This window comes from Asparagus officinalis, chromosome 7 (assembly GCF_001876935.1).
Source record: "Asparagus officinalis chromosome 7, Aspof.V1, whole genome shotgun sequence".
In the NCBI taxonomy this organism is placed as follows: domain Eukaryota; kingdom Viridiplantae; phylum Streptophyta; class Magnoliopsida; order Asparagales; family Asparagaceae; genus Asparagus; species Asparagus officinalis.
The window spans coordinates 5599939-5626367 of NC_033800.1; the positions used below are offsets into that span (position 1 = coordinate 5599939).

At 43.9% G+C, this 26429-nt stretch overlaps 1 protein-coding gene and 2 long non-coding RNA genes across 3 annotated transcripts; all 3 read left to right on the top strand.

Annotated features, from left to right (window-relative positions):
• Nucleotides 117-13723, top strand: LOC109850820. Its single transcript, XM_020420883.1, has 5 exons — nucleotides 117-714; nucleotides 12324-12381; nucleotides 12466-12583; nucleotides 12671-12788; nucleotides 13275-13723. The coding sequence occupies exons 1-5, from the start codon at nucleotides 190-192 to the stop codon at nucleotides 13317-13319; spliced, it is 864 nt and encodes a 287-aa protein (XP_020276472.1). The 5' UTR covers nucleotides 117-189; the 3' UTR covers nucleotides 13320-13723.
• On the top strand, nucleotides 24269-24780 carry LOC109847292. The gene is made up of 3 exons (XR_002248619.1): nucleotides 24269-24410; nucleotides 24482-24652; nucleotides 24749-24780. It is a non-coding gene; the product is annotated as an uncharacterized LOC109847292 (long non-coding RNA).
• On the top strand, nucleotides 24830-25257 carry LOC109850079. Its single transcript, XR_002249328.1, has 4 exons — nucleotides 24830-24868; nucleotides 24936-25007; nucleotides 25080-25151; nucleotides 25221-25257. It is a non-coding gene; the product is annotated as an uncharacterized LOC109850079 (long non-coding RNA).

A 26429-nucleotide genomic window follows, 5' to 3' on the forward strand; every position in this document is an offset into this window, starting at 1 on the left:
TTGTAAAAGTGAGTGGGTTTTTAAATAATTGGGGGTAAAACTTTGGGTTAGAAGAGATTTTTCCCTTTTATTTATCCTGAGACCAACAGACCGTCGCTTCAAATTTGAATAAATTTTTTTCCGCCATTTTCGACTCTCACTCCCAAAACCCTAGAAATCTCAAAACCCTAGCAACGGACATCCGCTATTATGTCGTCCCCAACGATCCAATTCCCCATCGAAGACCGAGACCTCGACGACGCCGAGCTATGGGCGGTCATCGACTCCGCCGCCGCCTCCAGATCTCGAAAGCCCCTTCTCGCCATCAAGAGCTCCAACCATCAGTTCAGCTCGAGAAGCCCTAGATCCCCGTCCGAGGGAGAATTTCGAGCTTCCGCCGACGGAGAGGTGGTTCAAGAAGAGCAGTGGGCCCAGCGGCGTCCGCCGAAGATGGCGAGGGTCGGGGACCACCGAATGGTGGTCGTGAAAAGCTCGGCGAGAGCTGCGGTTGTGTGCTCTCCGATGCAGTCACCGTCGCCATATCCTTTGGCATACTCGTCACCGGGATCGGGAAAGCAGCGGGGGAAGGAGGTGAGTCCTCTGGTGGAGAGCCCTCAGTCGCCGGCGATGGATCAGTGGAGGAGAGAGGAGAAGGAGAATTCGACGCCGCATAGTTTATCGGGGCGGTTTCCTTCGGTTTCCATGTTCAAGCAGTATCAGAATTCAGCTATGGCGGTAAAATCTCACAAATTCCTTTTCTTAATCTTGATAAATTTTAGTGTTTTTGTCGTTTTCCTCGACATGGATGGCTAAATTTGACTGAGCTCATCCTTTTTAGAGCAATTCAATATGAGAATGCGTGGGGACAATTGATCAGACTCTTGAAATACTGAGATTATGATACCTGGAATTGATTGATTCGTATTTGTGTTCTGGGAACAGTGTTAAAACTGTAAACTTTCGAATTCAGCTGTTGACTTGCTACTGATATTACATGAATTACTATCACTAATAATCAAAATTCAATTCAGATAGGTCACTCTATATCTTCTGATAGGATTTTGGCTGATATTCTTTGATTTTGTTCTAATGGAGTAATTAACTCGTCTCAGTGTTCAATAGCTCAATCATGGCTAGGTAAGCTTCAACTTAGATTCCATATTTAGGCATCTCAATTGATGTAGTCCACGATTAACATTTCGCTTTACCAGTTGAAGGACCGGATCTTCCGATTTTAGGTTAAATACAGTTGTTGGTTAAGTAGTCCAACTAAAATCCTATTATGAGAAATTTAGTTTACATCTTAATCTAAGTTCCCATAAGATGCGGTTCCAGTCATGTTAATGACTAGTAGTCTTTCGTTAACTAGCTAAGTTGAGCGAGGCTTTATGTTTGTCTAGTCAGATATTTAGATACAGGATTCAACATAACCTGTCCTGTCTACAATCTGCACCAAATGTCTATTTGCAAACCATTGTGAAGTTGGGAACCCAGTCGACTTTAGATCTTGAACAAAGACTTCAACTTTTAGGGTTTCACGAAAACCCTTAACTTTATGGCAAGATAATAAAAAACAAGTGACAATCCATGCAAACAAGAAAATTTTACGTGGTTCAAAAATGTGCCTACGTCCACAGTAGAATGGGGAGACTTTTTTATTACTTGAAGAAGAAGAATACATAAACATTATCCTCTCATTACCACCTCACAATGATGATCCCTCCGATTTCTTGTAAATCCTCACAAGAATAACATTCCTCTTGTAAATCCGCATAAGAGTACTCTCTTCTTTTTCTTCTTCTTTTTCCTCATCTTCTTAACCCATTTCTTCTTATAATACAACGAATCTCTCAAAGGGAATTCATAGATTTTTCTTCTTCCTATTTTGAGTTCATGTAGATCCTTCCTTTGACCAATTCTTATTCCTACACGATTCTTTTCTCATGATGCCTTTTATAAATTGTACTCTCCATAGAATTCCTTTCTCATGATACTTTCAAGAATTATTCAAATCCTAGTCTTCTTCCAATTAAAATTCAATTCTAATTGTATTTTTAGTCAAAGTCAAACTTTCAACCCTAATCAAATATGATTGTTTCAATGCAAGCCATATTCAACAAGCGATTATCATACAAGTGTAATTGTTTACGGTGAAAGTTGGTTTCTTCATTGAGGTATTCATTACAACTTCAGTCGTTATAATGAAAACAAAAAAGATAGTCTTTTTATAAGACTCTTACACAATGAAAACAACAACAAAAATTACAACTCTCGTCAAAACAAACACAACGGACGTTTATCACCCGCTGTTTGCATGGGGTCTTTGCCTGTGCCGGGGATGTTGATATCCGTGGACCGCCTACAGATCAAATTTGATTGTTAGAAAATTAACAGAGCTCCTAATTCACCAAGGAAGTATTTGCTTGAAGCACTAAAATCGATCAAGCAAAATCAGTAGCTCTTTTCGAGATTAAGACCAAGCCTAATCTCAAGGAACGGACGGGGGAAAATACGGGTTTAGATCCTTCGAAAGACTTTCTCTTTATGCTGAAGTTCGCTGGAATTTGACTTGCCTTCGCTGTAAATTCGTGCTCCTTCGACTCCTCAATCCAGCAACACCCCGTCCTCTTGATCAATTCGCCCCCGTGAAATGAGCCCCTAGGCCTGTATTTATAGGCTTCGGTTGGGGGGTTTTTGGATAAGAATGAGTGATTTGGCCTTATCTTTAGTCAATAACGGTCTAATCACGTTTGTAGATGATATCTAGACAGGTAAGAACCTCTGGAACAGAAGAAACCGATCGAAATAGTCTGAAAACGTGTTTTGGAGGTTATAGGTAGTTTTGGGTGCGAGACGGACCGCGGTGACCCACGCGGCCGCGGGTCACCAGCCGCTGCGCGGCCGCGGGTCACTCTTGGGTGACTTGTGCGCCATGCGAGTTCCGAGGTGTTTCCCGACTTTCCCAGACTTGTATTTTTCGCCGTTTCGTTTATTTGTCTGTCGTGTTGACTTGTACACTCCACGTGAGCTGACTAACATGCGTGTCCGGTCACTTGGAGCTGACTTACGCGCGCGGGCTGACTAACGTGTGTGTCTAGTTACTTAGAGCTGACTTACACGCGCGGGCTGACTGACGAGCGTGACAGCCAATTGGCGGTGGCCGTTGAGCGCACGAGACACAGTTGGTTCGCCATTCCGGTTCATGCACTTGTCGGCGTCAGATAATCCTCTTTGACTCGGATAACGACGTTCGTCATCTTCTCTCCGTCTCGAGCTGTGTACGGACACCTATAGATATTTTTAGACGCCTACAGATACCACCTCCAAAGTGTTTCAGTCTCATTCCTTTATAGAGAAGTCTGAAATACTTTGGATGTGATAGGCCCCCCACCTTCAGTCGGTGTCAAAGGACCTGTAGCTGGCTTTAATTCTTGACTTCTTCAGCTTTTAGTCTACTCAGTATTTTATCGAGCAGATAAAGTTTTTCTGGTACTACGTTTATCATCTGACCGTTATCGAAGTCTCGAACCGAAGTTGTTGAGTAAATTTCTGGATTTAGCTCATGTTGTTGAGTTAACGTTGAACTGATCGTCTTCGTCGGGAATTCATATCTGGATCTTAATTGAACTTCCTGGAACCATCCTTTAATCTGGAATTTAGCCTTATTTTGGCAAAATTATCGATGCGTTGACCGGCATCGACCTTTACTGTAACGCGTTGTCCGGCGTTGACCTTTATTATAACGCGTTGACCGGCGTTTAACACAGTTTATACTCGTACGTTTGTTGGAGTCTACACAATTTAAGCTCTTAAGGTATTAAAGCGTGGTGGTCCCAAATTTCGGGCTGCAGAACCAACTGTTAAAGTTGTTTCGTCTACAGATATGGATCTTATCCTAAAGTTGTTGGATGCTCAAGTTACGAGACCAACTAATAAAACTGATGCGTCAATGACTTTCGCATATATAGAATTTTTGGCAAACTCTCAGCCATCAACGGGTTTGATGAGCCTTTACCGACTACTGTTTGAGTCGGGCTAACGTACGAATTGTTTAAGTCCGTTCCGCACGTAACGTTGTGCTAAGAGAGTTAACTCTCTTAGTGCTACGAAATTGAATATGTAGACTTCGTCTTTCTCACGTGAAAAGATTAAACGGCGACGCGTGTTAGGCGTAGACTTAGGATTTTTGGCCAATCCTCAGTCAGTAACGGATTTGACGTACCTTTACCGACTACCGTTTGAGTTGGGCTAGCATGCGAATTGTTTAAATCCGTTTTCACTTGTAACGTTATGCTAAGAGAGTTAACTCTCTTAGTGCTATGATATTGAATACGTAGATTTCGTCTTCCTTACGGGAATAGACTATCCAGCAACGCGTATTAGGCGCTGACTTATCTCTATTTAGGAGTCGAGATAAAGTTCCCCGCGTGTGTAAGGCGCAGATTATGGTGTTATTAATAACAACCTGCCATAATATCGAATATGTGGGTTTTTGTTCTTTTTACGGTCAAGAACTAACCGACAACGCGTGTTAGGCGCTGACTTATCCCTACTTAGGCCTCGGGATAAAAGTCCCCAGACTTGAATTCTGGTGTCTTCTTCAATCGGTGAAAGACTAAACCGGCAACGCGTGTTAGACGTTGACTTATCCCTACTTAGGATTCGGGATAAAATTCCCCATACGTGTAAGGTACAGATTATGGTGTTATTAATAACAACCTGTCATAATATCAAATATGTGGGCTTTTGTTTTTTTTACGGTCAAGAACTAACCGGTAATGCGTGTTAGGCGCTGACTTATCCCTACTTAGGTTTCAGGATAAAAGTCCCCAGACTCGGATTCTGGTGTATTCTTTAATCGATGAAAGACTAAACTGGCAACACGTGTTAGACGTTGACTTATCCTTATTTAGGATTCAGAATAAAATTCCCCAGACTTGGATTCTGGTATCATTTTCAATCGGTGAAAGACTAAACCGGCAACGCGTGTTAGGCGTTGACTTATCCCTACTTAGAATTTGGAATAAAGTTTCCCGTGCATGTGAAACACGGATTTTGGGAGTTATAATGTTGAAAGATTATGTCTTCTCTTGGGGTAAAGACGACCCCGATGCGGGAGAGGAAGAATTTTATATTCTATCTCCCAAAGCTGAAGATGAAGAATTTTATATTCTATCTCCAGTTGTAAAGAAAACTTAAAGTGGGGTCTCCACTTTGAGAATCTGAAGAGTGAAACTAAGAGTGGGATCTCCACTCCGTGAATCGAAAGATTCAAATAATCCTAACTGTTGGAAGGTTTGATTACCGAACTAAAGGTTAATTTCTCATTTATCGAGAGTGAATTATGGTTTTGACCCTAACTGTAGGAAGGTTTGACCAAACGGGAGTTTGAGGTGACCCTAATTGTAGGAAGGTTTGATCACTCGATTTAGAAGTGTACCTCTGGTTCATTGAAGGAATCGAGTGGAGATTTTGGCTTTGACCCTAACTATAGGAAGGTTTGACCAAATGGGGGGTTTGAGCGATCCTAACTGTTAAAGGTTTGATTGTTCAATTTGCGGACCTCTTATTCATGGAAAGAATCGAGAGAGGATTTTGGTTATGGTCCTAACTGCTTAAATGTTTGACCAAGTAGGAGTGAAAGTATAAATCACAGTAGGGGTTTTCGATGTCAAATGACGAGATCTTGATACGAAGGGAATTTGACAATCGCAATAGACCGTTCGAATTAAAATTTTCAGTGCTATGTCAAGACTTTAACAGCGAGAGTTTGGTATTTATCACTTTGTTTGTAATGACAGGGTTATCCCTAAGAATATTATATGTAACATTCTTCCGGGAACTTCCCATTACATGAATCATCCACCCTCAGCTTCCTTCGCGAAACTGGGTTTAACATTATACTTAGTTTGATGATCGGGTTATCCTTAAGAATACCAGATATGACACTCTTCAGGAATTTTCCGTGAAAAAAAAACAGTTTAGACTCGTATACCTGTTGGAGTATGCAGGGAGCAGTTTAACCTCATATACCTGTTAGAGGATTGAGAAACAGTTTATACTCTATACTCTTCGGAGTGTCGGAAGGAGCAGTTTATACTTTTATACTTGTCAGAGTCTTCATTCAGCTTAATTTAGCGTTATGACGCCGGTTTCAATCAAGGTTTGGATGTTATTCTTGAGAGCAAAGCAAACCTTGGTAGGATGAATGATCCTCTTATGGTACGCACAGTACTTTCGATCCACAATATTGTCGGCTTCCTCCTGATCTACAATAGGTGGTAGCTTGATCTTGTTATTTTCAAGGAGGGACTCGAAAATGGCTGGAACGTCTTCGTCCTTAAAGGAGTACTCCTTTTGAAGTCTTGGATCCGAAGTCTTTTACTGCATTCGGGGTTGTTGTTACGACATATGATTAACATCAACAACTGCTACAGGTGTCTTCCCCTTATCACAGGAGACGATGCTTGAGTTCGGAGGATTAGTCATCGGTTGGCTTCTCTCGGCTTGCTTCCTTCTAAGGAAGCGTTCGGTCCGCTCTCCGCGCATCTTCAACTCTTTCCAGGTATTGGATGGTGTTACTCTCATAACTTTCAACACGTCCAAAGAGATGTTGTTGTGACAGGTTTAGAGGATGATGTCCTCTGTGATCGGATCTCGGTAGTTCATCGTCTTATTCCGGAAGCGCTTGACGAAGTCATCGACTGTTTCATCGTCTTCTTGTTTCTCATCGAAGAGTATCCTGATTGACACCTCGGCGTCATCATCAAAGAAATGAGCGAGGAACAGGCTCTCTAGGTCTTCCCAGTTGTTGATGCTTCCGGACTTGAGACGGTGTACCAATCGAAGGTAGGTCCGCGAAGGGTACTAACAAATGATCGAACCATCAAGGTTTCATTACCGGAGATCATACCCAAGTGGGACTTGAAGTAGATCAGATGATGAGTGGGCGAGCCCTTCCCGTCGAACGGCGTGAAGTTGATAAGATTGAACTTCGCCGGATACGGGATCGAATCCCACTTTCTTGGGTAAGGACACGGAATACCGATCTTCTGCACCTCTTGCGTAGACATCAGAGCGTTGATTTTTCTTTCGAGATCCTTTATTTTCTCATCCTCGCTTGTATCGTGCTTTGGACGATTTCTAAGAGGAATAACAGGACCACCTTCAGTGTTATCATCATTAGTGGGACTACCCCGGCATCATTATTCTTAGTGGGGCCGCCCCTAACGTTCTGATCAACGGGAGGGTTATCAGCATCGAGATGTTCGTCCATGTCTGAATCGCTACCTGCTTGGTTAGCAATATTACAACGGCTAGATTCACAAAGTTGATTGGATAAAGCCCGAATCTGTTGGTCGTGCTATTCCTTCATCCGCATCATGGCCATTTCCAATTTGATTTTGAATGCTTCTTCTGCTTGGCTAGAGCATCCTCAACCATTTTGACTACTTCCTCGGTGTTAATCATAAACACTTCGTGGGATTCTCCTGGACTAGATACTGTTTTGTCAGAAGTGACTGTGGAGTTAGCATCTGATGCTTCGTCATCCGAGGATAATCCCCTTTGCATTCTTTGATAATCCTTATGTCTAGTAGTCTCTGCGCGTAGCCGAGTTAGACGATGCGATACGAGGGGGTCAGAACTAGAAGGTCGAGCCGACTTTCCTTTATCAGTCATTTCAATTATGACTTCTGGAAGTTCGTCACATTGAACGGCCGATCGTTTCTTACAGAAACGCTTTGGCTTGGACTTAGTCGTTCCGTTAGAGATCCTCTCAAATACTGAGACCCTCTGCGGAGCGGTCTTAGGACAACTACATGCTGATAACACTGTCCTAATTATCTTGGTACACGGATAATGAAAGTTCATCTCTCGAAAATCTCTCTTTCGAGGTTTGTTCGTACCCCCAGCTCGATAGTACAACTCATCGGCATGATGACCGGAGCAATCTATCCGTGTTGACATGACTTTTTAAGTATAACATCGTCATCTGACGAACACGTTTCCTTCTGAGGACTTGTTACCTTGATGGCGTTCTCAAGAGTCACGTGTTTGGAGCCACGCTTTCGTGAACGCGGGATCTTAACGGGCTCTTGGATAATGACTTACAATCTGAGGCTGTCAGTTATAGGAGTTTTCCCATTATAGAAAGGCTCTGACTTGTTGCGAGGGCGTGTGCGACCCCTAGCTCGAGTAGTTGCTCGGGGTTCAATCACCGGACCCAAGCGCTATTTGATCGAAACTTTATCTCGATCCTTGTGCAAAGGACCCAGACGATCCGCTATTGGCTTCTTGCTTTTGAACAAGTCTACACTACCGTGAGGCTTCACTGGAAGTACTGGATCAATCAGAACAGGGGCGAAACTCGACGGAATCAGAAAAACGGGTGCAGAGTGTCTCCTATCTCGGTCCTGGCGTGGGTCAGACCTTGGTGACCCGCGGTTGGGCGGGTCAGACCTTAGTGAACCGCGATTGGGCGGGTCAAACTTGAGTGACCTACGGCTGGGAAGATCAGATTTGAGTGACCCACGGTTTGAAGGGTCAGACTTGAGTGACCCGCGGCTTGGAGGGTCAGACTTGAGTGACCCGCAGATTGACGGGTCAGACTTGAGTGACCCGCGGCTGGGTGGCTCATCTTGGTGTGACTCGCGTTTTTTCATCTTTTTAGCCATTGTTTCGTACTTTGGCCTCCAAGTTTGATGCAGTCTTGGTTGTTTCTTGGCTATGTCCTTCTTCTGCATCTTTTGTGCCTTTTGCACAAGAATTCATGCGTGCGCAAGCAGTACGTGGCGCTTCTGGATTCGCTCCTCAAGAGTTGAACGGATCCTTTTGACTTGGATCCATTCACTTGTTGATGATTTGGAGGAGAGGGTGTTTGCTCGCTGTTGGGGCGCTTGGTGTTCCCTGAATTTCAGATCCGTCCTGTAACAGATCTCGTCCACTGGCTCCAAAGCCTCAACGAGTTAGCGTGCGAGGCGTTGACGTTTCCTTTGACGTGCCCTCTTCGATAGGATTGGCGCTGATCCATCGGCTATCTCCTTGATTGAGGAGGAGTCCAGATCTACAGATCCGATCTCGTTGGAGGCCGGAGGGGCGTTGCAAGGCGTGATTACAGCAGCAACGAGGGCGTTGATCTTCCTGCGCTTGCGAGTGGAGGAGGATTTGGAGGAGGAGGACGACAGATACTCCTCGAACTTCTGTTGGTCAAACTCGTACTCGACCTCTTCTTCAATCGGGATCCAGATCCGTGGTTGTGACACGACAGCTTCGGCAGCGAAGCTGTTAGCTCCCACTGTGATCGTCAGTTTGTTTGTGGTAAAAGTTAGTTTCTTCATTAAGATATTCATTATAACTTCAGTCGTTATAATGAAAACAAAAAATAGTCTTTTTATAAGACTCTTATACAATAAAAATAAAAAAAATTACAACTCTCGTCAAAACAAACACAACGGACGTTTATCACTCGTTGTTTGCGTGGGATCTTTGCCTGTACCGGGGATGTTGATATCCGTGGACCGCCTACGGATCAAATCCGGTTGTCAGAAAATTAACAGAGCTCTTACTTCACCAAGAAAGTATTCGCTTGAAGCACTAAAATCGATCAAGCGAAATCAGTAGCTCTTCTCGAGATTAAGACCAAGCCTAATCTCAAGGAACGGACGAGGGGAAATACGTGTTCGGATCCTTCGAAAGACTTCCTCTTTATGCTGAAGCTCGCCGGGATCTGACTTGCCTTCGCTGTAAATTCGTGCTCCTTCGACTCCTCAATCCAGCAGCACCTCGTCCTCTTGATCAATTCGCCCCCGTGAAATGAGCCTCTAGGCCTGTATTTATAGGCTTCGGTTGGGGGGTATTTGGATAAAAATGAGTGATTTAACCTTATCTTCAATCAATAACGGCCTAACCATGTTTGTAGATGATATCTAGGCAGGTAGGAACCTCTGAAACAGAAGAAACCGATCAAAACAGCCTGAAAACACATTTTGAAGGTTACAGGTAGTTCTGGGCGCGAGACGGACCGCGGTGACCCGCGCGGCCACGGGTCACTCTTGGGTGACTTGTGCGCCATGCGAGTTCTGAGGTGTTTCCCGACTTTCCCGGACTTGTATTTTTCACCGTTTCGTTTATTTACCTGCCGTGTTGACTTGTACACTTCGCGCGAGCTGACTAACGTGCGCGTTCGGTCACTTGGAGCTGACTTACGCGCGCGGGCTGACTAACGTGCGCATCCGGTCACTTGGAGCTGACTTACGCGCGCGGGCTGACTGACGAGCGTGACGGCCAATTAGAGGTGGTCGCTGAGCGTACGAGACACAGTTGGTTTGTCATTCCGGTTCATACACTTGTCGGCGTCAGATAATCCTCTTAGACTCGGATAACGACGTTCGTCATCTTCTCTCCGTCTCGAGCTGCATACGGACACTTATAGGCATTTTTAGACGCTTACAATAATATATGTACTCTTATCATGATGATTGATGCATCATGTGAACTGACATTATTCAAATTTTGAACTAAATAAATAAGTTGAATTTATAATTGTACTTAAAGCTAGAGGAAATTAATCTCATCATGAAAGAAAGGATAAGTGCAACTTTTGTCTTTTCTCATAAACCTTAGCAAATATTGTATTCCTATGGTATAGTGTTTGTAGTTGGTCAAAAAGTACAAACCTTTCAATAAGATGAGTTAAACATAAAGATGGGCCCCAAAGGTAATTGAGTCATACTACCTAAATCCAACAAAGCCAAGAAAGTTGGCATAACTCAACGGAGCATAACCCAGGCAGACCTAAAACTCCATGAAAGTCCAAACTAATGTAGCCGATGGAGATGCACAAGGTAAAGATAAGCATGAGCTAGCAACACGAAATCAGACTCCGCATGCCATATACAGAAGACGGGGCATCACTGACATGATTTAACAGCTTCATCAAAAGTCTAATCACAGTGACGCCCATTTAATGCATTGACTTCGAGAAGTCTACGGTACATGTAAGATGATGCACATGGTCCCGAGGCAATGAGCCACCAAACCTAGCCAAACTGCTCAGCCTGAGTCTAGTAGTTTCAATACAGTGAATTGATTGGACGAAGATAATAATAATGACAACTTCCGGCTAGCTACATGGCGATGGGAGGCCACACTGCATTTAATGTGGAGTAACTGAAGAGCTGGCGCCCATAATGATGAATAGGATCCTCCGAATTTCATGCCCACAACGCATTTAATGCAAATCTAGCGAAGTGATGGATAGAGGTTGGCAGCATGGTTGTCGCACAGACATGGTTGTTGCACAGACGTGACCCAACTCCGCACAAATGAACTCCGTACACAATTCAACACAAATCCTACAAATACCCCTCTTCATTAAATTTTCAAGAAAAGGACATCTAAAGCATTGATTGTGTCATTACTATCCTTTACCTATTCTTCAATTACCCGAGTCACGAACCATGAGGGAAAGAAGTTTACGTTGTGAACTTTGTTCACCTCTAGCCCTTAACATCTAGTATCTTTGATCTTGTTCGGCTTAGCCACATAACTATCAATCTTCAAACATTGTTGGCACTCTTCTCACTTGTTCAAAGAGGCAAAACCCTTCGTAAAAAGTTCATTCTTCATCTCAAAGACTCCCCGAAGCGACTCATTTCGATCTCACTTGGTAGTATAAAGAACGGTGCTATTTTATTCATATGGTCAACGGAGCCGACGCCTAGTCTCTTCCGGCACAGCTTCCTAGAATCGAAATTGTAACTAAAGAACTGTAATATTTTGTTATTTTCCAAGAGATTAATAAAAGAGAACAACTATTTCATTGTCTCGAATCTTTGTAAGTCTTTTGACCGAAAACAGTGTTGAACTAGATCAATTGGTTAATCATGAATTACATTGGGGGAATATCAGGTAGTCAAAACTAAATGTGATTGCAAATTGCACCGCTTTTCTCAAAGCTTAGAAGTTGGAATTAGAAGTGACATCACTAGTATTAGAGGGTCACCTAAATTTCTTACTTCAAATGATCATCTATTTGAATGATAATGAGTTTCATGCTTAGCCGTGACTCATAAGTAGGCATCAATATCTGTTTAACACTAAGCACTGCAATATAGACCCTAGTTTCAATGATATTATGCTAAACATTACACTGCCTTCATCCGCTCTTAATGTTACAGTCTCTGCTACACATTGACTTGAGTAATTGAAGAATATAATGGTACAATTTTTTTACCTATGAATTTCCTTCTAGTAGAAAATCCAGGTTTTCATTTCCGTTTCTTGCACTAAGAAGTTAAATCCTGCCCACATCAATTAAAACTTTCGTCATTTCATATGTGCAGATTCTGGAGAAAACTGACTATACGATGATATCCGGGAGTCCATATATAAAGAAATCAGGTACGAAGTTTGAGACTTGAAGAGTCATAGTTCTTTTAAGCGTTTTAAAACAGAAACTGATCCCTTGACTGTGTTCCCTATCAGGATGGAGGAAGATATCATTTTACTTCAATCTTTCATACGAAATCAGAGACAAGTCCATTGAATTTGATGAAAATCGTAATGTCCAGCGCGCTGAGTTTGTCGTTCGTGCATATATGCAGTATGTTCAACTCTGAACAATTAACCTACTGATTGATCTTATTTATTCTGTCATTACAAACTTTCTTACTTTGGCTATTTTAATCAGAGGTGGGAGGTTCTCAGATGGGTGGGGTTCTTGTGAGCGGCGAGAGAAAAGGTTTTTGAAACCAAACCATGATATTCCTAGCACAGCAGAAACTCGAGCGAAAAATAGAGCATGTCAGGTAAGCATTCTTAGGACAGCAGAAATTTCGGCTACTTGACCTTTTCAGATGATACCAAATTTATATAATTGATTCAGTTGTTAATCTGCAATTTGAACTTTTTTGAATGATGAAATATCAATTACAGCATTGAAACCATGGAAAGTTTGGATACAAAGACCATCGTATTTTTGATGTCGTTACTGTTTAGTATTGAGTAGAAATTTCTCTTTTGATTTTCAACCATCCTCATTTCCTGAGGGTTGTTGGTACACATTATCTGTTATATTCTCAAATTTCCCACCTTCCCTAAAGTTGATCTTGCCATAAATTTCATTTCGAGGATAATAACGTCATACCGCAACGGCGCAACCTTTTACCATTCAGGCATGCATGATACATCTGATAGCACTAAGTGAAATGATTTTACTTCTTCAACATGAAATAACATTGACCCTTTTCCCCCATACTTCAGAGTTTTGATCAATGGCTGATTTTGACATGCAGGACTTGCTCGGAATTGGAGAGTACCGACCGGGTATCAAGCTGTAATCAAAGGCGGTTTTCTGGCGTAGCATCCTTTAGAGTTCAAATGGCCGTGTAAAACAAAGGATGAATCGTGTTGTATCTGTAGAGAAAGGAAGCTGGCTGTTGTAACATCGTTATGAGGTCGTTCATTGAAAAGACAGATGATTGATGAATTCATGTAACTCCTTGTTACCAGAGTTGAGAGATAAAAGAAATTATCATCACTCTTGCTGAAAATTGAAGAGGCAAGAGTCAGAGGAGTTGTCCTCATGTGTACCTAAATATGTCAATGACAAAACAATTGCTTTGTATCGAATTTTGCGTCGGAGTCCATATTCCAATTCTTTACCAATATGCTGTGCATTTTCACGCACAACTGTATTTGATGTCCTCCAAGAAAGCAAAGCATCTTTTCCTTTTGTAGACCACTTGTTCTTTGCTGAGTCTTTTCTATCTTATCACTAGATTGCACACACCGATGATTATCAAGATTCTATATTATTCATGTTTCCTACTCTTCTCTTTCCATTTTGATCGTCGTATCTCACTGTGGATGAACAGGGGCATAATTGTGTAAATTTTATAACTTCGAAATGCTATGGTTCTTCAGTCACCTTTTAGAATTGAATTCTATCGAGGTGTGGCTGGGGGTCCCACCATGTCATAGGAGAAGGGTCTATTCGCAAACGTTATGGTTTTAAAACATTGTCTTAATTGCACTTAAGTACCATATAGTTACCCCAACTTTGTAATTATATACCCTCATTTGATTTTGGTAGATACTATAGACTATACCTAACCGAAGATTTCTAAAGTGAGCTAATGACTAATGTGTATGCACTGCCCTGCAGGGTAAAGTTATATCACTTCCTTTTGAGGGAAGACGAGAAAGAGAATACTTGCATTTCTCCCAATAAATATAATTATCTAACGAATGTTGCTACAGAGACCCAAAATATGGGACCAACATGGGGGGACACGTGAGGTGTCCTCCTCCTATTGCATAATAAGCTGAGCATTAATGATGATCAGCTCATTATGCAATAGGAGGGGGACACCTCACATATCCCCATGTTGGTCCCATATTTTGGGTCATTAGAGAATTTTCCCTATCCAAATAATAGGGATTTTGCCTTGGATAGTTGCGCTCTTAAATGCTGACCCTGACCCTGCCTTGTAATATTCATCCTTAGGAACCTCTAACCCATTACTTACAACAGAGCTTACAAAGGCCCATGTGAAGCCCAGGTATCTCTGGAAAGCCCACTCCGCAATACGAAATGGTGTGCTATATAACGATTGACCAGCAAAAAAAAAAAAAAAACTGACTGACGAGGGGGGTCGTTGGCCAGGGACCCACAGTATGAGAAGCAGCAAAAAATGGAAGACGGTAATAAATGCACATGATTTTAACATTTCTTTCAAGAATTTATCTTCTTTATTAAAGAAGCTGACAGATTCCTGAGGCCACTCAAATCAATGAAACAAATGGGATGTACCCTATAATTCTTTCTTTCTGATTGATTTAATTTTTCCGTACGATTTGCAGCTGCGTGATTCTTAAACACCACCACATGCGCGCGCATTATTTCAGAATAAATAATATCTTTCAAGCGCCCAGAATGAGGGACCGAGTAAGTAGGCGGGGAATATGAATTATTTACTGTGTACTTGATTTTACGTGTATTTTTTTTTTTTTACAACAGGCAGGAGTTATTATATCCAATATATCTGAAAACTTACCGGAGTATGGTGTACCCAAATTACCATTATAATTAAGTAGGGTTTTAATTAGAAATCATCTTTAAAATAGGACAAATATACTAAAATCACTTTTCAATTTTTATTTGTGAGTAAACAACATTTGAAGTGTTTCTTCTTCTTCTCCTTTTTTTTGGCAATCAATGACCTTGCAGACGAATTTTCACTAGAAACTCTTTAAATTTTAAAAATTCAAATTCAATGTACACTAGTTGTATCTTAACAAGACCTGAATATTAAAAAAAAATGAGTCACGTGTCTTATATGTAACTATTTTAAGAATAATTTTGGGTTTTTGCTTTTCAGTAAAAATTTTGGCTGAATGGTGGTTGGTTGCAAGAAAAAACTCACTTTAAAGGTGGTTTACATACAAATTAAAGTTGAAAGTTAATTTCTGTATAATTACATTACTTTTAAGGTGGTTTCTAATTTTAGAAAAGAAAGCTTATAAGTATGTTGACTGTTGAACATTGTGACATTCTTATTATAAAAAAGATAGATCATAGTCATATATTGATTTGGGTCATTTCCTGATACTAAGCAATTATATGTATGAATGAGAACATACTCATACCTAGACAACGTGGATCTTGAAAATTCAATTCTATATTCAAATTAAAGAAAACAAATACGGATATTATGATGAAAAATGATGTTATATCATTTTGTCAAATAAGATATCAACAAATAGATTTCTAACGTGGTTAGATTTATTCTAGTTAGGGGTTGTTTGGTTGGTTTCTTAAAAACCAAGAAAAGAAAATCTTTATACTTTTTCATTAAAATATTATTTCTGTTATTTCTTTTCTTTTTCCTTTTCTGAAGCTCTTTATTGTTTCTTTTTTTAACAACTCATTTTCTTTTTTTTTCTTTTTTTTGTGATCGCTTAATAACTCATTTTCTTAAATACAACATCTTTGTACTATAAAACTTACGTCTTATTTTTTGTCCAATACCCAGGCATAGGCCGCATACCTAGTCTCAGGGGCATGTGAATTGGCTCAAGGTATATCCTGCACATAACTTTACAATATTTGACTTTGAAACTCCAAACTTAGCAGCATAGCATGTGAAAACTCAACACATGCCAAGATCTTGTAGATTTTATGACCATTTAGATCAAGGACGGTCCAGGCTTCTTTAAATTTTCATTTAATTGTGTTTGGTAATCGAGGTGTTTGTTTTTTAAAAAAACACCATGTCATGGTGTTTTTTTTTTCAAACATGTTTTGAAAACACCATTTATAGTTATTATTTATAAAACAGCGGCGGCGACAGGCGGGCGACGAACGGAGCCGTCGGCGGCCGTGACGGGCCGGGCGGCGGCGGGACGGGCAGGTGGCGGACGACGTTGGGCGGAACGACACGGGCGTCGGCGGTGCCAGCCGCGTACGACGGGCGGCGGCGGCGACGGGCAGCAGGTGGCCGGCGATAGGGGCGGGGCGACGGGCCAAGCGGGCGGCGAGTGGACGGACAACGGCTGCAGGGGATGCCTGATGGGCCGGTGGCGGCCGGGCGGCGGGTGGTGAGGCGGCAGCTGGGCGGGGCGGGCGGCGCACGGATGGGCGGCAGCGGGAGGGCGAGCTGCGGCGGTCGATGACGTGGCAGGCGAACGGCGATGGGCGGCGGCGGGCAGGGGCGGGGGCGGGCGGGCAGCGGCGTGGGCGCTGGCGGCCGGGGCAGGCCGGCCGGTGGCGAGCGACGGCCGGCGACGGGCGTACGGGTGCGGGGCGGGGAGGCGGCCGGCGGCGGCGGGCGACGACGGGCGAGCGGGCGACGGCGGCTTAGATGAAAAAACGGAATATCAAAACACCTTTTTGGTGTTTTGAAAAAAGTGTTTATTTTTTAGATTTGTAAAGGGTCAAGTCAAAAAAACGCCCCGGTTGCCAAACACATTTTATTGTTTTTATTGAAAACAAAAACAGAAACGACAAAAACGCTACGGTCGCCAAACGCTCCCACTTAATAAATGAAATGGATCAAATGATACTGCTTACACTTGCTCCTTTATGTAAATCATCAAATCTCGGATGCCTTATACTAATGGAAGTTATGAAACATTATTCAAAGAATTAAAAAGGCTATCAATTTTTTTTTTATGAAGTATGTGATTCGTGATGAAAAAGACTAGGGTTGTACACATGTGAATAAGAATTTTTCTCAATAATTAATTTATAGAAGGCTCTTGTAAACAAACTGAGTTGTGAGCAGTTTTTTCACGATGGTAATAGTGCCCCCTAATACCCCCCCCCCCCCCCCCAAAAAAAAAAAAAAATTAACAAATAACAAAGTTCACAGTCCAAGGTTGAATTTATTCATAATCTTTTTCCACCCTTTACTATTAACCAAATCTGACACTTTATAAGTAATGTACATGTGGTTGTAATAAACAAAAAAGGGTTGAGGATATACCCAAAAGTGTGTTATCATAATGTATTCTTCCATATGTATTAATAAGTATAAAATAATCTAATGTTACGTTTTTCTTAATGCCCTCTGAAGATAAAACAACAATATCCAGGAAAATACAGCTGGACAGTTTTTGGTTCTGTCCAGTCGATCGCGAGCTTTGTGGCGGTCGACCGCAAATATGCACAGCCTCAGGGAGTTTTTGGATTTCTTTCCGATCGACCGCGAAGACTTCAACGGTCGACCACAAATCCTATAATTGGTTTATTGTTTTTGGACGTTCTGTCCGGTCGACCGCGACGTCAAGTGCTATCGACCGCCACGTCACGGTCGACCGCCAGTCAGGTTTGAGCCTGGGCTTTATTTCCTGATCTCATTTGGTTTGTGTTTTGATATATATGAAACACGATTTGAGGGTTTGGTTTATCAGAGAATAGAGAGTATTCTGAGCACTTTAGGAGGGAAAACTTGTGAGCGAGTTGAGAAAGCATTGGTTTGGGTTTGTTCGAGTGTTTGAGTGGTTGTAACCCTTTTGAACTCTCTTCGAAATAGTGAAATCTCTGTATCCTCTTCCCGTGGACGTAGGCAAATTGTCGAACTACGTATATCTCTGTGTTCGCGATTGGTTTGTCATATTTGTTTGGATTGTGCTCGAGTTTGGTTTGTTAATCTTCTCCCGTGGCTCACGGACTCATTTGGTTGTCAAGCACGCTTCCGCACGGCGTACAACAATTTGCTATCAAATCTCAGATTTAAGATCTAGGGTTTTGGCACTTGGTGGAGGAAGATTCAATGTGGAAGCTTGGTTCTTTGAGTTCTAGGCTTCGTGGAGATAGTGTTTTGGGTTGCCGTTGAAGATTTCGCTTTCCTTGTGTGGTTAGGAGATCTATTTGGAATCCGTTCTAGGGTTCAGTTAGTGTAGGCGTCAAAAAATGCTGAAAGATATCCAAATACAGCTCAAGAGGAAATCATCCAAAAAGGCAGAAGAACACAAGTCTTGAATGTCTCGCCGTGCGAGACAGTCTTTACTGTCTCGCGAGCGAGACAGACTTTTACTGTCTCGCCCACGCGAGACAGTCTTTGCTGTCTCGCCGTGCGAGACAGAATTTACTGTCTCGCACGTGAGACAGTTTTCAGATGGTCAAAACTACCTTTGCAACTGCCCTACACGTGGCCACTAACTGTTCAAGAACGTGGGAAACGTCGTGGGCGAGAATCACGTGGATAACTGCCAATGTCTCGCGGGCCGAGACAGCAAACACTGTCTCGCCCGTCGAGACAGCAAAAGCTGTCTCGCGAACCTGTTTTCTGCCAACTGTTCTTGGAGGTTATAAATACCCTCCTAAGGCCATTTTTCCAGGGGGCTGATCATTGTGAGTACTTCAGAGCAATCCAGAGCAATCCAGAGCAGAGAGAGAGCAGAGGTGCTGATCTTACGGCCAATCCTTGATAATCAGGCTTTGACTTGATTTCAAGAAGAACGACTATCTTACATCGATAAGATATCGTTTCAATTTCTCACTTCGATAAACGAAGTCAGAATCATAAACCCCTCACGGTTCAATCAGAATCTGTGATTTGGTGGTCCACGAGTCAAAGCGCTCCCGGCACAGGCAAAGATCCCACGAAAGCAGTGATCCAAACAACGATCCTGCGTTTATTTTCTCAAGAGTTGTAATTTTCTTTTTGTTGTGTAAAAGAGTCTTATAAAAAGGCTGTTTTCTTTGAATTTATTGTAATCGACCGAAGATATAATGAATTCCACAACGAAACCAACTTTTGACGCAAACAAGCTGGTGACCACAGTGGGAGCCAACGGTCTCGCTGCCGAGACCGTCGTGTCGCAGCCGATCAAGATTCCAGTTGAATCCATGGTCGAATACGAATTCGACCAGACCAAGTTTGAGGAATATCTCTCATCATCCTCTTCAAGATCTTCATTATCTCGCAAGTACAAGAGGATCTCACAATTGAGGAAGAGTTGCATGCCAAAGAAGGCACAAAATGAAGACTCTCGCTTGATTGTTGCTGAGAATTTCACTCGCAATACTTCTGCTCACAATGGCTCTTATCTAGTTAAAGAGTCATCGAATCAAAGCCCGCCGGCATTGACGAAAAGAGCTCGTCAGAGACAACGTCAACGCCGTGCTCGCCAAATGGCTAAAGCCTTGGAACAAACCGACGGGGTTCGTTACCACGCGGACCTAGAGTCGAGGAGACATCGAGTGGTTCAGTTGTCTCAACAACCAATCACTCGTATCTCTGCTAAAACAACGACGGATGAATGGACTATTGTCAAAAAGACTCGTTCGACCCTCAAAGAACGTATACAAAAATGTCGTGCAAACGCTGTTCATGCCCGTGCTCTCTTACAACAAAGACGAGAAAGGAGGAAGGAAACGGTGACCAAAGAATCACCAAAACTCCGTCAAGTTTGGATTCTGAAGTCTGGACTTATGCAAAATCAGCATTCGGAGCCCGTTAAGACCCCATATTCGCAAATGAATGGTTTTAGACGTGCGACTCCCAACATAACCTTGGATCGCTCAAAGACAAAAATAAATTGTCCTGAGAATGCCAACAAGGTTTTATACCCCCAGAAGAAGACGCATTCACCAAATGATATCGTCATACCTGGGAGATCATACCAACAGACGATACGATTTTTTGGCAATCATACCAATGAATCGTATTATCAAATTGAGGTTGTGAATAATTTTCGAAAGAGAGTTATTCGAGAGATAAACTCTCGTTGTTCCTGTGCACGACTCGTCAAAACAGCATTATCAGAATGTGACTGTTTCAAACGAGAAATCATCCCACGAAAAGTCTAGCGGCATTCAAGTGACTCAAATCCCGACTTTTCTCCGAAAGGAAAAGTCAATCCAAGAATTGCTCAAAGGATGTCTCGACTCCAATTAGGAGCTATCAGACGCAGAGACTACAAGAGAATGCAAGAAGGAATGTCCTCGGAGGATGAATTCTCGGACACTTATTCTGCAATCGCTTCTGATGATACAATGTCTAGCACAGGACAAATCAGAGAAGTATTCACAATCACTGCTGATCAGTTCACTCAAATACTTCAGACGTGAAGAAATTAGAGCTGAAGTGAAGACAGAAATGAAGTTGGCTATCCAACAAATGAGAGAAGTAATGGCCGAAACTTTGGGGGGTTTATTTGCAAAATTCGTGGGGGTTTATTTGCAAAATGGGACTGAAATTTTGAGGCTTGGATTTCATTCCCCTTTGGTAACAATTTGGATGGGTGTTTCATGCAAAAAGACCATACCTTATTGAGGGTTTTATGTGCAAATGTGGGGCCGAAAAGTTTTGGGGGCTTATTTGCAAAAGTGGCCGAAGAATTGGGGTGGTGTTCATGTAATAGAGGACTGAAGTTTAGGACCTAAATTACATGTTCATTTGGCCACAAGCTTGAGGGGTATTTTAGGCAAGAGGACCAAAAGTTGTTGGAGGGGTTTATTTGCAAAACAGCCCATAAATGTCTTAGAGGGACTTATTTGCAAAAGGCAGTGAACTTATGGCTGAAATCCAATGAGTTTTGACCACGAACTCATGATCAAAATTTTGATAAGGCATGTGGAGCCCAAACCAAGATTTTGTAGAGGGGCTTTTATGCAAAATTGGCTGAATTCTGCAAAAGGGCTCATTTGCAAATTTTAACCAAAATTGTGGGGTACCGGGGTGTTATATGATCGAATGTGACGATCATGACCCGGGTCACGCGTGTCCTTGACCTAGATTTTGGCCTTGAACACAAAGGGTATTTTGGGTATTTCACCAAAATTCACCGTGAAAGATGACAATCATCGTGCACGAAATTTGTAGGTTTAATTAGACTTCAATTATGAAATCCTATTTGTGTATAGGATTTTAATTAAAGTTCTTAATTTCCCTTTTAAATTTCGTATATTCATGTTTTAGATTGTACCTGACTTGCTGCTTTTCGTTGCAGATTTGCAATGTCTCCGCGTCGATCTCGTCCCCGGAGGAGCCGTTCTCGTTCACAGCATAGTGAGGAGGAGGTCCCCACGACATCCTCTCCCGCGGCTTCATTTTTCGGGGGTGAGAATTTATGCAGAGATTTTGTCTTACATCCCTGATTGACCTCTTTGCGGGTCATGAAGGAAGAACCGATACCTCTCTCGCGGAGGGTAAGGTTTCAGACTTGTTTTGCTTAGCCAATTCAAGTCTTCGGATATATTGGGGCGATTTTGTGTTGTCCTACACCTTATAGGTCGGTGTACGTTACCACGTTATTCACGTGATGACGCATGCCGTCCTTCTGGTGTAGGTCACTCAAAATCGTCTCTCCAATTATTCCGTGGATGAGTCTATCATTCTTCTTACGAGATGGATTTTCTGATTCCGCCCTTGTGCTTTATTGCAGTGGAATTTCCCGCGGGTAGCCTTCCTCCTCACGCCAACACCGGATGTAGTCGGGAGGTTTTCTCTTCCGCTACTCTTAGGCAGGCTGTTGGCCCACTTCCTCGGTTCGACGGGGATCGTCCAAATGACTCTTGCCGTTCGATACAGGAAGGAGGGCGCCATTGCTTGCGCCAACTTATCACAGATGCCTCCTTCACCCCTGATTCTACTTCCACTCAGGTTCTAAAGAAGCCGGGTTTTCTATTTGGAGATCATGTCAGGGATCCTGCCACGCTGACTCTTTGTGAGGAGCATTGGTTAACTCTTGACGGTGGAGCCTGTTTGTACATCCCTTCGATTCCACGCCACTATTCTTTCAGTCATTTGAAGGGGCAAGCCGTGGACCGGCAGATGTCTTGGCATCTTACTGAAGATGCTGATCGGGTTCAATGCGGATATGCTACTCACCATAAGACTCCTGGCTCTGAGGGGTATCATGACGTGCGTGGTCTACGACCCGGGATCATGGGTCTTGATACTGCACCCCCAGGCGAGGTGTCAGCTGCTGCTCCGACTGTGAGCAACCGTCTGGCTCTTCTTGGGAGACAGTTACCCCCATCGGAGTACAGATGTTATGGCTGGGCTTCCTCCCTAGCCAAAGGGTGGTGGGCGCGCATGACTGGTTTCGTCTTGGCGCGCTGGGAGAGGGATCTGAAGAGCAGTGGGTTGTATGCACCCATACGAGCTACTATGTACGGCATCCCAGTCAGCTGTCGCCATTTCTTGGCTTTGCTGGAGACTTATGTGCCCGATAGCAACACCTTCCTGACCAGCGGAGGTGAGCTAGGGTTGGCCTTGCACGAGATGCATTATGTTTCGGGTCTTCCGATGGGGGACTGTCCGTATCAGGAGTACTTCCCTACGAACCAGCAGCTGGAGTGTATGAAGAAAGATACTCCGGACATGTATGACACACTCTGGGATCTTACTTGCCACTACTACACTTCCTTGATCCAAACTTCTCCCCAAGCGAGAAGGAAGAGGCAGATCAGCTTGAAGCAGTTTGCCAGCTACTTGTTCCAGAACTTGGAAGGTGATTCCAGTGCGCCCATTCATGAATTAGACGTGATGACTCCTTCGGCCGTTAATGAGTTGTTGGAAAAGGCTGAGGTTCGTTCCTACACTATCGGCAGTGCTGAGGGGGCTTTTCCCGCGGGGACAAAGTTTCGCTCTTTTCTCCGCCGCGCACAGAGGTCTATAGGGTCCCGGGCGCTATTAGCAGGCTACCTTGCCCTTTGGTTGAAGAAGTGTGTCGTCCCGCACCAACCTTCTGACGCTCTACCCATCGAGGTGCTCTTCCCTGCAGTTCAGCTGGCTTATGGGAGAGAGCTTTCCCTGCTCCCAGCAATGGTTGCTAGTATCCATTGCGGGCTCAGGGGTCTGGTTAGCAGTTTTACACATATGGGTTCTGAACCATCAGCTGAGCTGGTTTGCCCAAAGGTTGAGCTCCCTTACGCATATTTGATGGCGTGGCTCGTTCTTCACCGTCCCGACTTGATGTCGGCCCCCAGCGTTGTTGACATCCCTGTCCCCTTCATGCAATTGTTGGAGCAGAGCAGATGGTTTGGGAGCAAATTTAGTGATGTTCAGCGAGAGCTCCGGGTCCGCAAGAGTTGGGAGTTCTTTAAGTGTTTCCCTCACTTTTCAGGTCGCTATGGCGACGTGCTGGTTGATGAGGAGAAACCTAGAAGTGACCGGACCGTTCTTGACGCTGGTTGCTTCCGGTGGTTAGTGAACATCCGTGTAGGCTATCTCGTCCTTCGGGTGAAGAACCAGTGCCACATAGAGCCTTATCTCCCTTGCCGCTTTGCTCGACAATTCGGCTATGACCAACTGTATGTCGGGAATCCGAGCCGCAGCCTGCGGGTTGAGGGAGGATTGATTGATGGCGTTCGAGCGTGGCTATGGACGATGGTGGGCTGTACTGGAGCCCGTTTTGCTCTTCCTTCGTACCGGCGTAAGCCATTGATCACTTTCCTCAGCTGCAAGTGGTTCCTTTCTGCATATGAGTCCATCAGCGCGAGGAGCCTCTCAGAGTTGCAGTCCGAGTATGCGGTCCGGGCTGCTATGATGGCTGGTCGCAGAGCTGAGCTTGCTCAGAAGCGGAGAAAAGGGCATGCCAAATCTCTTGTCTCAGACGAAGAAGAACTTCTCCCTGCGGGTGATGATGACGAGAACTCCGAGGACGAGTATGCGGACGTGGATACCGGCAGAGGGGACTTCGATACTGGTTTGTCCTATCTCTTTTAATTTTCATTTTCCATAAATGACAGCTCTTTTTCATTGAAATGGCTATTGTCATTTTAGGTAGGACAGCCGGTGATCATGAGCCCTCAGCTCCTACACACGTTGAAACGTGTGATAGGCCTGCGCATGTTCGACCCTATGGTCCTCGGAGGGTTGGTGCCCCGAAGAGGAAGAAGACTGCCCATAAGTCCCATGACGGTCAGCGTCCCTGTGGAGTGGACTTAGGGAGCACCGCCGATGGAGGGGGAGGTAACATTCAATTGCTCTTGCTTCAAGGTTGTTTACCTTTTGGGGATTTGTGACCATGTTTTGTGCTTCAGGTTTCTTCGAGGAGGGCGAACTCCCACCGGGTTCGGCGTCCCCTGGCGTTGACAACATGGATTGCTTTGTGCAACAAATGTGCGACGCTTTTCACGATGGGTCTTTGGGCATCGACCTTAACATCGATCTTGAGCAGATAAATAATGTTGAGCCCACAATCCCTTATTCAGGTATATCCGCATCCAATGTCATTTTCCTTATGTAAGGTGAAGGAAGATTTCTCGTTTGAGCTTTCCTCATCCTTCAACATTTGGGTTACCCTGCAGATGTTGCGATGGAGGGGCCAAGCTTCTCGAAGCCGGATGCCGGCTTATTAGCTGACATGCTGGCTGAGCAGACTTCCAGAGGGACCGAGAGACCATTCTTCGGGAACGATTCATCTACCGGTATATATCTGATTTTCTCCCTCTTGCCCGATATTTCATATGACTAATGAATGATTGATTATCGCAGCGTCTACCATTGGAGTTAGCCCGGTATCTATCCCTGGCATATCCAGTTTGCCTCAGAGCGACGGGCTTGCAGGTATGTATACGATTCAGGGATATTGTACTTTCCTATGTTTATCTGTCTTTTGACTAATGAGTGCAATCATAGGACCAGCCGCTAGGACTGATTCTCATATGACTCCTGACATCCCTCAAATGCCCGCGGATAATGGATCTACAGGTATGCAGATCCCAATTCTTCTTATTCGTCTAAATTTTCATTTTGACTAATAAGAGAGTGTCATCATAGGACCAGCAGCTTGGGCCGATACTCTTATGACTCTTGGCATTCCGGCTGCATCTGAGGACATGGGGATTGCAGGTATTCATACGACCTTCTTATCCCGATTCTCCTTATTTGTCCAAATTTCCATTTGGTTAACATAGGAATGTCACTGTAGGACCAGGCGTTCAGCCTGATACTGCTACAGTCCCCGGGGTTGAAAGTCCTCATAGCAGTGGTGCCTCCCCGTCTCTGCCGAGTGGTGCGAGCAATATGTCTGCAGGGGCTGACGTACCCTCTTCTGCTGCTGTCTCGGAGCCTGTCGGCTCTCAACCTGATGGGACATCCGTTGGCGTCGGTATGTTCGGAACCTGCCTTTTGACTTTCCTTTCCATATTCGATAGTTCACTGAGCTTCCAAGTTGTTGCTTGTAGGATCTCGATCTTCTTTGCACGAGCGTGTCCGTAGCCTTTTGGCCGATACTGATCCTGACGGAGAGGCTTTCCGTACGGACCTCAGCTTCTTCACCGCCTGGTATAATGGCTTGATCGAGAAGCTTCTCCACCGAGGAGGCGGCTTCGATCAGTTCCGGCGTTCCTTCTCTCGCCACATGACGATGATGAGGGAAGAAGGATACCCGGAACTGGCTGATTCCTTCACTGCTGATTTCGCTGCCCTGGAGTCAGAGATACGAGAGTTGAAGGAACTGGAGGTTACCGGGGCTTCTTCTTTCGTATCCTCTGAGTTAGAGCATAGGATGGAGCAGTGGCGTGAACTGAGATCTTCCGTCGGGCGTGAGCTTCAGTCACGCGAGAGCTCCCTTGCGCATCTAATGGCTAACATGGCGAGGATGGATAGGGAGAAAGCTGAGTTACTCCGTTCCTTGGACTCGAATCGCGAGGAAGCGACTAGGTTGAAGGAGGCCTTGAAGCGTGCCGAGGAATCCGCCGTTCTTATCGCAGATGACTTGATCGGACTAGAGCGTTCTCGTGACCGGGTACTCGAGGAGTTCGGATCCACTCAGGAGGGATTGATGAAGTTGAAGAGTGAAGCTGCGGAGATCTTGAGCTGTTCTGAGGAATCTGCCCGAGCAGATCTGCAGGCGGGACTTGAGCAGAGTTATGCAGATAGACTTTTTAGCTTAAAGTCTCATATTCTTAGCCGTCAGTTGCCTTCGGGCTAATGAGCTCTTTGTTGTATGCTTTTGACTTGACCTATTAATAGAAACTCCGCATT

Bases quoted from the DNA above. Each gene is read 5' to 3' on its own strand.
- LOC109850820 (XM_020420883.1), top strand. From the start codon at position 190: ATGTCGTCCCCAACGATCCAATTCCCCATCGAAGACCGAGACCTCGAC. The intron at 715-12,323 runs GTAAAATCTCAC...TCATATGTGCAG, and splicing joins ATCAGAATTCAGCTATGGCG to ATTCTGGAGAAAACTGACTA. The intron at 12,584-12,670 runs GTATGTTCAACT...TATTTTAATCAG, and splicing joins GTCGTTCGTGCATATATGCA to AGGTGGGAGGTTCTCAGATG.